The sequence below is a fragment of the Eumetopias jubatus genome, unplaced genomic scaffold (assembly GCF_037043125.1).
Source record: "Eumetopias jubatus isolate StellerSeaLion01/CBP00866 unplaced genomic scaffold, mEumJub1_p1.0 scaffold_7, whole genome shotgun sequence".
Lineage (NCBI taxonomy): Eukaryota > Metazoa > Chordata > Mammalia > Carnivora > Otariidae > Eumetopias > Eumetopias jubatus.
In genome coordinates, this window is record NW_028274813.1 from 33,108,005 (window position 1) to 33,122,018 (window position 14,014).

At 44.2% G+C, this 14,014-nt stretch overlaps 1 protein-coding gene across 3 annotated transcripts in view; it reads left to right on the forward strand.

Annotated features, from left to right (window-relative positions):
• ZFYVE26 (zinc finger FYVE-type containing 26) overlaps positions 1 to 14,014 on the forward strand; it is a 62,916-nt gene that overhangs the window by 16,713 nt on the left and 32,189 nt on the right. For all 3 annotated transcript variants that reach the window (XM_028122445.2, XM_028122559.2, XM_088024568.1), the window contains 11 exons: positions 619 to 1,230; positions 1,470 to 1,556; positions 2,934 to 3,002; positions 3,915 to 4,066; positions 6,172 to 6,373; positions 7,353 to 7,616; positions 9,389 to 9,508; positions 9,601 to 9,765; positions 10,288 to 10,506; positions 11,533 to 11,635; positions 12,484 to 13,229. In XM_028122445.2, coding sequence (XP_027978246.1) covers positions 619 to 1,230; positions 1,470 to 1,556; positions 2,934 to 3,002; positions 3,915 to 4,066; positions 6,172 to 6,373; positions 7,353 to 7,616; positions 9,389 to 9,508; positions 9,601 to 9,765; positions 10,288 to 10,506; positions 11,533 to 11,635; positions 12,484 to 13,229 — 2,739 coding nt within the window. The remainder of the gene's footprint in view (positions 1 to 618; positions 1,231 to 1,469; positions 1,557 to 2,933; positions 3,003 to 3,914; positions 4,067 to 6,171; positions 6,374 to 7,352; positions 7,617 to 9,388; positions 9,509 to 9,600; positions 9,766 to 10,287; positions 10,507 to 11,532; positions 11,636 to 12,483; positions 13,230 to 14,014) is intronic.

Sequence of the window (14,014 nt, forward strand, 5' to 3'; positions counted from 1 at the left end):
GGAGTCTCCATGCTGCCTTCATTCCAGGAACTGAAATATGAAGTGCTTGTCAGAGATGAGGAATAGTATTTGTTTTGTTTTGTTTTTTAAACTTTTTCTAAAAATTTTTTCCTTGTTTTAAATTTAATTAACATATAATGTATTGGTTTCAGAGTGATTCATCAGTGTTATGTAACACCCAGTGCTCATTACATCACGTGCCCTCCTTAATGTCCATCACCCAGTTACCCCTTCTCCCCTGCCCCTTCCCCTCCAGCAACCCTCAGTTTGTTTCCTATGATTAAGAGTCTCGTGGTTTGTCTCCCTCTCTGATTTCATCTTGTTTTATTTTTTTTCCTCTTCCCCTATGATGATGAGGAATAATACTTAAAAGCAGAAACAAAATAATTAGTGGTCAGTAAGCTATACTCTTGATTGAGGTAGCAGAATCTTTCTGCAAATCATGAAGACATGGCTAAATAGTCTCTTATTCTTCTGCCTATAACCACTTCCCTTAGTCATTAAAAAATAAATGAGTGAAAGTTGTGAGAATGTTTGAGTCTGGCAAGTAGTGTTTCTAATGTTTATATGTTCTCTCTTCTCTTTCTCTGATCTCTTCTCTTATACGTGCTTCTTTAGGTGCTTCAGATCTCTTCTCAACATACCTAGCCAGATGTCAACAGTATCTGTGCAGTATTCCTGACTCTTTATGCCTGGAACTTCTAGAAAACATCTTCTCATTGCTCCTCATCACCTCTGCCGATCTTCACCCAGAGCCTCACCTGCCTGAGGACTATGCTGAGGATGATGACATTGAGGGGAAGGGCCTGTTGGGTTTGAGGTCACCATCTGAGAGCCCTCAGCACATAGCACAACCTGAGAGGAAGTCAGAATGGGGTTGCCAGGGAGTCCCCAGGAGCCTTGCTTATACAATCCCAAGCTGTCTGAAGACAGAGCCAAAAGACCGTTCCCCAGGGCCCCATGGGCACAGCTTTTTGGACCTAAAGCACTTTACTAGTGGTATCAGTGGGTTTCTGGCTGATGAATTTGCAATAGGGGCCTTCCTCAGGCTTCTCCAGGAGCAGCTGGATAAACTCAGCAGCCACAATCCCCCTGCGAAGCCAAAGCTGCTAGAAGGCCAGAGCTGCTCGGGAAGCAGAGATGGATTGCAGAGCCGCCTGCACCGGTTTTCCAAGGTTCTCTCTGAGGCCCAGTGGAGATACAAGGTGGTAACAAGCAACCAGGGCTCAGGTGAGAGGAGACAGAGCTGGTGGGCTCCAAAAGTGAGGAAGGGGAAAAAATCCAAGGAATGTGGGAGAGAGTAAGGAGTTATATGGGAGTCACACCTTAACTCAGGGCATTATCACCATAGCAGCCGGTGTCAGAAACCTGTCTCGGAGCCAGTCCAGATCTTCCCCTACCTGTTATCCCAGCAGGTGGGTTAAATCAAAATTGAACACTCCCATATGACCTATAGTTTGCTGTTTCAGAGGAGCAGCCTTCCCGAAGGTATCGACCCATTGCGACAGGGCATCCAAGTCTCCGCCGGGGGCGTCGGCCAAGAAGGAGCCGGCCAGGTAATCTGAAGAGTTCTCCCCAGTCCTCATTCCGATGCATCAGGCAAGTGGTATGCTGCCACTTGTCTAGTGGTCTTTAAAGTAAAACACATGGTCCAAACGAACAAACAAACACAAGGGATCTAAGATTATCCTAATCCCACGCCCCCAAGGTAACCTTGCTAATAGTTTCCTTCCAGAAATTTTCATGCAATATAAGCATATGTCGCATTTTATATATCCAGATGCGTCATACTATATTTAGAACTATATATATTGAGAACTGTGATTTTCTTTTTTCACTTAATATTCTTTTATATATACAGATGTATCATACTATATATTGAGAACTTACTTTTTTTTCCCTTGTAATTTAAAGGCGCCTTAACATTTCCATTGTTATATATACCCTTTTGTGGACATTTAAATTGTTTATGTTTTTTACTATTATAAACAATGCTATAGTAAACAACCTTGTACATATGTCTGGGTATACGTACATACGTACGTACATACATGTCTGTGTGAATATAGCTATAGACTAAGTCCCTAGCAGTAGAATAGCAAGGTCAAAGATATGTGGATATAAAATATGGGTATTACCAAATTGCCTTTAAAAAGAGGTGGCCTGGGATGCCTGGGTGGCTCAGTCAGTTAAGCATCTGACTTTTGATTTCAGCTCAGGTCATGATCTCAAGGTCCTGAGATCGAGCCCCAAGTCAGACTCTGTGCTGGGCCTGGAGCCTGCTTAAGATTCTCTCTCTTCCCCTCCCTCTCCCCCTCCCTCTCCCCCTCCCTCTCCCCCTCCCTCTCCCCCTCCCTCTCCCCCTCCCTCTCCCCCTCCCTCTCCCCCTCCCTCTCCTCCTCCCTCTCCTGCACCACCAATACCCCCTACCCCCAACCCCCTAGCACTTCAGAAAGCTGGTGTTGAGGAGAAACTTTTCCTCCAGGGCTTTAAATACCATGGTCTTTCCAGACTGGGTCTTATACTTGGTTCCCTACCTTTTCAAGTATGAGGACACCTTTTTCTATGTCAGAAAATTTTGTGGCCCTCTTTGCACCCTTACCACTTCCTGCTCATATTTTATTTTTTCAGAATATTGACAACGCTTAGTAAACAGATAGGGGTTGCTGACCCCTACAAGTAACTTGAAAGCTCCTGGGTCTCTGAGACCCACAGGTTGGAAACTGCTACTACTCAGATGAGCACGGGGGCCATATTAAACCCACCCTTCACCTTCGGTCTATAGAAACGTGTTTGCTGTAGAAGGAGCAGCAGCAGTAATAGTTATCCATTACCCTCTCACTCTTAATACCCATGGCTTCAAGCTGACTTCTTACTTTCCACACTATATGGAGTTGAGGGTTGATTCTCTCTCTTCTTCCTAATTCCTTTAGATGGCCGGGACAGAAGTTCCAATCCATCACTGGAAAGTACAAGTAGTGAGCTGAGCACGAGTACTTCAGGTATGGGGGTCCCAACCAGTTGTCAACTACAAGCAGCTTTGCCCTGATACAGAGTTACCCTACACCACAGTATAAAATCCTGGATTGAATAGTTTATGCCTGTGTTCAAGAAGTTTGGTTCTAAACATAAAGGAATAAAGCACAGTGGTAATGTTTAAAACCTGATGATAGGTTTCATAATTTTAGAAGAAATAGTATAGTGTGGAAAGAAGTGAAATGTATCTCTAAACAGTGTAAATTTGAGATACTGGTAGAGTTTCTCTGAAGTTCTGTTAAATAACTGGACATCTTGAGGTAGATCAAAATAAAATAAGGGCTGAAAAAAAAAAAGTTTGGTTCTAAGAGATACAAGCTTCCTGTTATAAATAAGTCCTGGGGCTATAATACACAGTATGGTGACTATAGTTAACAGTACAATATTGTATATTTGAAAGTGGCTAAGAGAGTATATCTTAAAAATTCTGTCATAAGAAAAAAAGTTTGTAACTAGGTGTGATGAATGATGGATATTAACTAAACTTATTGAGATGATCATTTCATTATATATACATAAATCATTATGTTGTTCACCTAAAACTAATACTAAATGTTATATGTCAATTATATCTCAATTTGGAAAAAAAAAAAAAGGTTGGTTCTACAGATGGCCAAACAGATTTCAGCAGGGAAAGGGGGAAGGGTTGTCTCACCATCATGGAGTTACCCATCAGCAGAAAGAAACAGGTGAATAACCCAAAAATGTCACTTAAGTCTTGTATTCAAAGATAGTAGCATAAGTTTGCCCTTCAATTGAGGAAGAATTAAGCCCCACTTATAGAACTTTTAGAGAAGGACCCTGAAGATAAGAGTTTGGTGGGAGGTGCCAGCAGTATAGTTTTTCCTCAATTTCTGTTGCTTCCTTGGCCCCCACAGAGGGAAGTCTGAATGCTTCATCTGGAAGGAATGAGCTGGATGGCCGGTTGCAGCCCCAATCTCAAAGTTCACTCATCCCCATGATGTTCTCCTCACCTGAGTCACTGCTGGCATCCTGCATCCTCCGGGGGAACTTTGCAGAAGCCCACCAGGTAAGGAGAGCACCTGTGTGGTAGGTGTTAGCCACCAGGCCATGCCTTGTCCTGGTAAAGAATACTAAGGCAGCCTGTAGCTGTCGGGGCCCCACTGGGCCTCAGGTAAAGCTAGGTGCATGTGCAACCAGAGCCTCAGGAGCACCTGAGGGGCCACATCCAGCAGGAGCAACAGGGAAATTTCCATGTTCAAGGCCCAGTCCTCAGCATTGTGAATTTCAGGATTCATCCTGGAGATTTAAGCTATTGAATCATTTCTTAACAGAAACAGTGTTTTAACAAGATAAAGTATTTAGCCACAATGCCACCACTGCAAAACAGTGAAATATTTTTGTGTCTTTCCTTGTACTCCTTCTGTGAACACATACGTGTTTTTATATAGGTAAAAATCATGATGCAAACAATTTTTAATAATAACTACAATGCTAATTCGTTATACAAGAAGTATAGGGGACTACCAAACTAGAATGTTCATCATGTTATATAGGAAAAAGCACAAGAAATAAAAGTCAGAAAGACTCTTACCCTCTCTGAAATTCCATATCCTCATTTGAAAATTGGAGTTAAATATAATACCTGCTTGTCCTACCTCATGGGAATGTTAAGAGGATTATGTACAAGCTGTGAGAAATGGAAGAATCCTCTACTAAAAATTGCTTAAATTTAATGGCATAAAAACCTACTCTTCTGGTTTTTAAAACTCTCCTGGTATTTTTATCACACTTGTGCTGATCCCTTAACACATAGGTCAGAATTTTTTTTTCATTTGAGTTCAGTTGTTCAGGAATAAATTGAGGAGAAATCTAGGTGGCGGAAGAATCTTTGTTCAACTTCCTCTGATCATTTTAGATCCCAAACTTAAATGATAATGATGGTTCTGACCCTCTGTGGGAGAACAGGACCCTTGCCAACCTTTTTACACCCAAATCCAGAGAGGAATTCAGCTGGGGCCACCCTCCCCCCACGCCAAGCCTTTATTCCTAAAATCCTCACCTCCTCTTCTTTTTCTGGGACCTTGATCTTCTTTTCCTTTCTTTTTTTTTTTTTTTTAAGATTTTATTTATTTATTTAACAGAGAGAGGGAGAGAGGGAACACAAGCAGGGGGCGTGGGAGAGGGAGAGGCAGGCTTCCCGCTGAGTAGGGAGCCTGATGTGGGGCTCGATCCCAGGACCCTGAGATCATGACCTGAGCCGAAGGCAGATGCTTAACGACTGAGCCACCCAGGCACCCCCCTTTTTTTTAGATTTTTTCTTTTCTTTCTTTCTTTTTTTAGTAAAAATCCCTATTTTCTTAACCTGGTTATAGAATAAGTCATGAGTATTACAAGAAAATACAAAAAAATATTAAGTATTAACCCTGTTGTCCAGAACAGCCGATATTAAAGGTAAAGTATATTTTGCCAATATTTTTCCAAGTTATGAATGACTTCTATATAGCCAAAATTATTTTGAGTCTAAAACCTTATTTAGTGCCTTTTTTGCATTTGCTTTGTAATTGGTTTTAGTGACCTCACAGTAGTCTGATCGAGTAGGTGCATTTGACCATTCCCCTGCTACTCAACATAAGATTCTTTTCAACCTTGTAGATTAGCACCTTTGGGCATTAAGTCTTTTGAATTATTTCCTTAAGAGAGTTTCTCATAAAAATTACTAAGTCAAAGAATAAAAACATTTTTAAAGCTTTGTAGATTGTCTTTCAAAAAGAATTTTGACAGTTCATCCTACCACCACTCCATGAGGGTTTATTTTTACTTTGTCATTGTGGTAGATGCAAAGTGGTATTAATGTTACTTAAATTCCCTGGATTACTAGTAAGGGAAAACATTTTTCGTCTATATATTAGTCATACGTAATTAATCGTATGCATTTTTTCTTGGAAACTATTTACATCTTTTGCCTCTTTTCTTTTGGGACCGTGGTGGCTTTCTTGCTGACTTTCATGTATTATTTCTATGTTTGATCTATTCTTCTAACATTAGGTGATCTCACAAGCTTCCAAAGCAGATGTCTCAGGCCCTGAGACATGCTAGGCAAGATCTCATGTCTCTAGATTCCCTAACTCAGCGGACCCAGCACAACCCCCATTCCTCCTCCTCCTGTGACAGGTGGTGTTCATGTTCAACCTGAAGTCCTCGCCCAGCTCAGGGGAACTGATGTTCATGGAGCGCTACCAGGAGGTGATCCAGGAGCTGTCCCGGGTAGAGCACAAGATTGAAAACCAGAACTCCGATGGCAGCGGCAGCACCATTCGAAGAACAGGCAGTGGCCGTTCCACACTACAGGCCATTGGCAATGCTGCAGCAGCAGGTGCCACCATAGGTGGGGAGGTAGCTGGGGGAGGAGGGGGTCGGGGGAACAGCCACCCAAATCATAGGTTCCTCATGCAGGTGAGCAAAAATCCAGAGCAGGACACTTGCCTTGAAGAATAGCAGTCTTGACACATGCAGAGTCCGTTTCTAGCTGTGCCCAACTTCCCTGGCCCTGGTGGTCCCATCCCTGCCACTTGAGCTACTCCGTTCAGCTTGTCCTGTGGGATTTAAACTGGAGGGTGTGAATGCTGTTTCCCCCACGTGTTTTGATGGCCACTAGCTTGGGCTTTGGGGAAATGGTTGGGAGTTTATTTCCTTCCTATGTAATTATTCCGGGATAAAGCGTATGACTTCACTTTTCTGTAAAGTGAAAAAGTTGTGTATAACACTGGTGGCTTAGGATTCACAGGTGTTAATGCCCAACGTTGGCTGCACTGCAGAAGCTCATCCTTTCATGATTCTTTGAAAGTGGAATCCTGCCCCACATTTCCACATCTCTTACTGGTCTAGGCTCCACATATCGAGTACCATCACACATTGTTCTTTCTGCATTCTCCCAGAAGTTTTCTATACCTCTTCAAAAGAATATCTGCACATCTTTTTTGTTTGTAATATAAATGGGTTCTTAACAATTAAGTCCTGTTTTCTACCTTTTTTTTTTAGTACCATGTTTTAGAGATCGTTTCTGATTAACACATACAAATACACCTCGTTCTTTCTCAACCTACCTTTAGATCCCATTGGGAAGAAGCCCCTGATCATCTTGACCATTTTGAGTTTCTCTGGGTCTGCCTTTCCATAACACTGTTTTGAGTCCATAGAGCAGGCTATAATGATGGTGCTAATATGTAGAGAAGATATCTGGTGCAGAAGGATCTCAAACATTTTTTTTTTTTTAAGTAACTACTTTTCAAAATAAAAGTGGTAGTGAGAATCATGTTAACCTCTTGCTTTTTACTCCACTGCTGGGTGTCCAGGGATGGTATTTTACTCCATCTCTGATGTGACTGACAAGCTACTCAGTACCTCTGGAGAACCCATCCCCACGCTCCAGGAGGACTTTTGGATAAGCAGTACCCTGGTGGAGCCCACTGCTCCTCTGAAAGAGGTTCTGGAGGACCTCAGTCCCCCTGCCATGGCTGCATTTGACCTCGCTTGCTCTCAGTGCCAGCTCTGGAAAACCTGCAAGCAGCTCTTGGAAACAGCCGAACGACGTCTGAACATTAGCCTTGAGAGCCGGGGTGAGTGTGCTTCTTTAGCTTTATTCCTTCATCCTCAAATGAGGGGATGGGTTTCTGAGATGTTTTATAAGTTATAATAAGAAGAAAATGCTTACTAGGGAAGGAGGGGATAGGGAGAAAGGAGTATTAGTTAATTTCCTCCTGTCCAATCTGGTGATTTAAATATAATCTGAGACTCTTACCTTCTTACTAGACTTGGCAATCTGCAGTCATTTAGGGAAATTCTTTTCTGGTTTATAGATAAATTCAAGGAAGAAATACATATTCAAAAACTGTATAAATTGAAATTGTGCCTGTAGACTGCATGCGCCTGCCAGAGTGAACCCCACTTAACCTAAAACGTGGAACAGTCTTAACCCGGCATAAGGGAATATTTTATGGATCACACTAGAGGGAGGATTGTATCTTGAGGTTAATAATGTCCCAGAACGTGTATATGGAATTCTTGGAGGAATCCGGTATATGAAGGTAGAGGAATGTGAAGAAAGAATTATGAAAAGTTCTATTCCACCCCTCCTTGATACACAGACCAAACACTGGAAACAGCACACCTCTCTCAGCAATATGGAGAGAGGAATGGTGAATAGGTTATGCTAGGTTCAATGATGCATTAGGAGAAGTTACAGAACTCAGCATATAGTCATACTCATGGCTAAAATTTATTTCAGCAAAAAGATATGCCACAAAATCAGCAAAGGGAAAAGGCTCATGGGAAAAAGTCTGAAGGAAACCAGGCATAGCTTCCAAGAGTCTTCTCCCTGTGGAGTCACACAGGGTTGTGCTTAATTCCTCCAACAATAGTTGTGACAAGTGTGTACAAGGATGCTCATCAGAGACTCAGTGCCCAAGGCTTTTATGGGGGGGCCATCTCTGCCCGGCATGTACCAAAATTCTAGACTCTCAGAAGGGAAGCAGGTGTTCAGCATAAACCACATTGTACACAGTTTAGGCACAGCCTGCCACTCTCATCACTTTCGGCACTTTGTATCAATGTCAGAAACCATTTACCAGTCAGGTTTGCAGTTGCCAACCAATGGCAACCTGGCAAGCAAGACTTTCTAAGGATAGCAGTCACAGGCCTGCTGTGGTACCTCTTTTCTGCACACCTCTACAAATCACTTCTGAACTGTTGGTTAAAATGTCCTTTAATGTTCACATGGTCCTTAGAAAGTATACTGGGGCATATGCAATGTTGTTTTTATCACACAATTTCCTCGTCTAGTACTCATATTTGAAGATGAAAGGAGATACTATTCAGATTGAATGGCTGAATAGCAGAAATGGCTTCATGTCAATCAGTTAGGAATTTAGTACCTATTGTGTTTCCAGATTATCTGAAGTATAGGGGGTACAGGAGAGATATAAGGAATAATCTTTGTCCATAAAGTTGTTCATAGTCTAGTCAGGGTGTTGAGATGTCACTTTAAGCAAAGAGAGAAAACAAATACAATCCCAGCTCAGGTTCTCAGCTGAGGACACAACCAGGGCAAATTCACAAGAAGTGATTGGCTTGGGACAGCAGTTCCATTAGGAGTGCCAGAGATTCTGGGTCTGCTGCTCTTGGCAGTGGAGGCATCATGCTGGAGCTAGCTCTGGAACCTCGGGCATGGAATAAGCCTGGTTAAGCTGGTTGTCACCCAAAACGGCACAACCTACGTTTCCTCCTTAACATTGGAGAAGAAAAAATATTACAAGTAATTGCAGGACTGAGTATCAGTCTTTGAACATGCCTGATTTTTTCTGCATTCCCTCTTCCTTCAATCCATTTCCAGGTCGTCGGCTAGACCGCATCCTCCTCAATGCAGATGGCATTCGAGGTTTTCCAGTTGTTCTTCAGCAGATCAGTAAGATCCTGAATTATTCCCTTACATCAGCTGGACAGACTAAATCAGGTGAGCTGCTTTTCTCCCTTTTTCTCTTTGCTCCTGGACTTGGAACATTAGGTCAGCATCAGAGTTCATTTTTTCTCATTTGCTTTCCACAGAGAGTGTAGAAGAAAAAGGAGTGGGCCCTCTGCGGTACAGCATTGCTGAGCTGCTTCAGATGTGCTGGCCTAGCCTCACCGAGGACTATGTGGCCAGCCATGCCACCCTCTCGCAGCAGCTGGATCAGGTCCTCCAGTCGCTGAGAGAGGCCCTACAACTGCCAGGTACAGGCCCGACTGCATGGCAGCAAATGAGGGCTGACCTGGGGAGAGGAAACAACAGGGAGTGAAGGAGCACTTAAGAGCAGAGGCTGAGGACTCTGGAACTGGGCTCTTGTGGCCCCCTCATTAGCCAGGGCATGTCTCACAGCTAACTCCACGTGTTTCCCCACCACTCAAGTGAAGGGATGCTTAATGCTCCATTAGCTGATACATCTTTCTGATTCTCAATGAGGGCTACACCCAGAAGGTACTTAGTAAATTTTGAACAACCTTCCCTAAAAGATTACTGTGCTCTTCATAAAGCCATTCCACCCCATAGACACTGGGGTAAAAATAGGACTATCCACCCTGATATTTCCAGACTCAAAGCTCTTCCTGCCTGAGAATCACTTGTACAGGCAACCAACGTAGGATTTTATAGTTACCTTGTAAGTGCAGCACCTAAGCTAAAGGAGGCCCCATTGATCCAAAGCTGGAAGCACAGACTAAAGCCTCCATCCCTTCTCCTGTCGTAACTCTTTCCAGAGCCCAGGAGTACTCCACTCTCCTCGCTGGTGGAGCAGGCAGCCCAGAAAGCTCCAGAGGCAGAGGCCCACCCTGTGCACATCCAGACTCAGCTCCTTCAGAAGAACTTGGGCAAACAGACCCCAGCAGGCAGCAGACAGACTGACTACATGGGCACCTTTTTCAGTTACTGCAGCACCATGGCTGCAGTTCTCCTTCGGAGCTTGAGCTCTGAGCCTGGTGAGTAGCAAGAAAGAGGAGATGGAGTCATGACTGGCCCAGTGTTTAGAGCAGGGAAGAGGAAATGTTCACAATTAAAGAGGTTCTGGGTACCGGGGCACCTGCATGGCTCAGTTGGTTGGGTGTCTGGTTCTTGGTTTAGGCTCAGGTCATGATTGAGGGTTGTGAGATCTAGCCCTGATTCGGGCTTCTCGCTGGGCATGGATCCTGCTTGAGAGTCTCTCCCTCTGCCCCAGCTCCCATTCTCTTTAAAAAAAAAAGAGAGAGAGAGAGAGGTTCTGGGTACAGCAATAGCCAAGAACACTAGATTTCTAGAATCCTTTCTTACTCATCTCTGTGTTTTCATCCTTGTCTCCCCACTGCCTAGTACAGCTGTACAGCACATGGGAGTACTTGATAAATTTTGATTGCATTAATGACAAAAAGTACCTCTCAGACCATCATGGATTTGAGAACCAGAGAAGATCGTCTCTGATATGAGGGCCAGGTTCTTACTTGACTCCACAGAGCGAGTATTGCGTGCACTTTAGTCATGTTGAAGAGAGCAGGATGAGCTGTTTGTGGCTAGACCTACCCACTAAAGTCTGTCTGTGGTTGGAAGTCTTTAGAGCATAGTAAGGTGTAAACTTGCAGTCAGGGTCATGTCGAGAATACCCTTTACATAGAAAGTATCAACAGAAGGGCTCTCAATGTAGTCTTTTTTTTTTTTTCCTAAGTGTGGTTTGTTTTAGTTTTTGTTTTTTTGAGAGAGAGCAGAGTGAGAGAGAGAGAACGAGTCGGGGGGTGGGGGCTCAGAGGGAGAGGGAGAAGCAGACTTCCCGCTGAGCAGGGAGCCTGATGCAGGGCTCAATCCCAGGACCCTGAGATCATGACCTGAGCCGAAGGCACACACTTAACCAACTGAGCCACCAGGTGCCCCTCAATGTAGTCTTCATCTTGACATTACTCTTTGTTATTAATTCTGGGAAACAGGCGTCTGAGCTGTTGCAGTCAGTGGTGAAAACAAAAGTCACTTTATCTTTGCAGATCACTTGGAGGTCAAGGTAGGAAATCCATTTGTTCTCCTGCAACAGAGCTCTTCCCAACTTGTGTCACACCTCCTGCTTGAGCGACAAGTTCCCCCAGACAGGTAGGAGCTACTCTGCGGGAGTCAAGCACAGATGGGCCTTCCTATCTGTTTTGTTTCATTAAGGAATGCCAGGGCTCAGTGGGGTTGTGCTTGAATTCAGTACAGAGAGTGGGGATTTCTTCCAGACTTCTCCCTTAATTTGCATTTATTCTTACACAGCTACATTAAAATTCAATTTCAGTTCACCTCATGTCTTTCTGTTTTGCCACCTCTCACAACATTTATATTACAAGCATAAAATTAAGGGGTGAATCTTCATTTATGAATACGCAAAAGTCCAAAAATTGGATAACTCAGTTGGCTACGCTATACGAAAACAAGCATTCTCATAGATTGCTGGTGGGATATAAATTGGTACAGCCCCTGTGGGAAGACCATTTGTCCATATTTATTTAAAAAAAACAAGTTTGTATACCCTTTGACCTAGCAATCCACATTGGGGAATTTATCCTGTGGCTTTACTGACCCATGAAAAATTATATATATATAAAGTCGTTTTGTTACAGCCTTATATGTAATAGAAACAGATAAGAAAAATCTACTTCAGTAATAGAAGACTAAAATTATGGGTCAACCCATAATGGAATACTATGTAGACGTAAATAAGAATGAGGGGGTCTCTGCAGAGGGATGTGGACAGATCTCCCAGATAGGTTATCAAGTGAAAAAGCACGAGCAGAGCAGTGTGTCTAATAGGCTACTGTTCGTGTGGGGAGAAAAGAGGGAGAGCAAGAGTAACAATTAAAGACCCTGCATTTACATTTGATTGTATAAACAAAGAAATTCCGAGCTTGGGTAATATGCCTATGTACTCAGGTCTTGCACATCTTCTGCTTCTCTCCCTCTAGGCTGGCAGCCCTTCTGGCCCGAGAGGGGCTCAGCCTAAGTGTGCCAAAGGTCATCGTTAACTGCTGCTGTGAGCCTCTTGCCCTGTGCTCTTCCCGGCAAAGCCAGCAAACGTCATCCCTTCTGACCCACCTGGGCGTCCTGGTCCAGCTACATACCTCCCACTGCCTGGAGGACCTCCCACTTTCTACATTGAGCCCCGCAAAGCCAACTGGGAATTCCACATTGGAGAGAAGGCCGCACTCCTCCCCAAGGGATTCATCACTCCCAGCCCTTACATCCTCTGCCTTGGCCTTCCTTAAGTCCCGCTCAAAGCTGCTGGCCACAGTGGCCTGTCTGGGGGCTTCCCAGGGGCTAAAGCTCGCCAAGCCCAGCTTGTCATGGAAGGAGCTTCGTGGCCGCAGGGAGGTGCCTCTGAGTGCAGAGCAGGTAGCCCAGGAGTGTGAGCGCCTCCTAGAACAGTTCCCTATGCTCAAGGCCTCCCTCCTGGCTGCCTGGGAGCCGCTACGACGGTCCAACGAGCAGGGACAGAGCCTGGCAAGGAGTCTCTGTGGCCGGGCCAGTCTCTCTACTGTCCTTCTGGGCCTACACTCTCCCAGTGCCCTAGATGTGCTCACTGAAGCCTTCGAGGAAGCCCTGGTGGCCAGAGATTGGCTCCAAGCCCTTCAGCTCACGGAAGTGTATGGGCGAGACATGGATGACTTGAGCAACATAAAAGATGCGGTCCTGAGCTGTGCCACGGCATGTGGTAAGCAGAAGGCTATGCCTCGCCCTTCACTGGTGGTAATAACATTGAGCATTCAATGAGTGTATTATCACATTTGATCCCCACAGTAACTCTAGAGAAAGCTGCCATTGTAATCTCATCATATTAAAAGGAGACTGTGGCTCAGAGGATAGGAAGCTTGCCCGGGATAAGTGGTGGAGCAGAGCTTAGAACCCCACTCCGTCTAACTTTATTTTTTTTTTTTTCAAGATTTTATTTATTTGAGAGAGAGAGCACGAGCAGCGGGGAGGGGCAGAGGGAGAGGGAGAAGCAGACTCCCAGCTAAGCAGGGAGCCCGATGCAGGACTCAATCCCAGGACCCTAGGATCTTGACCTGAGCCAAAGGCAGATGTTTAATTGACTGAGCCATCCAGGCATCCTCCATCTAACTTTAGAACAGGCACTCATAGCCAGTATCCTCAACACTGCATATCAGAATCACTAGAAAATTCTATAAACTACAAATATCTGAAACCAACCCCCCAGAAGCCCAAGATGGAATTCAGGCAAGTGTTGACTTTTGGAGACCGTACAGTCTCCATTGCAACTACTCAACTCTGCCTTTATAGAATGAAAGCAGCCAGAGATGATACATAAACAGATGAGAATGGGTATATTCTAATACAACTTTATATGTAAAAACAGACTGGGGGCACCTGGTTGGCTCCCTCAGTGGAGCATGCGACTCTTGATCTCGGGGTTGTGAGTTTAAGCCCCATATTGGGTGTAAAGATTACTTAAAAATAAAATCTTTAAAAAACCCAAAA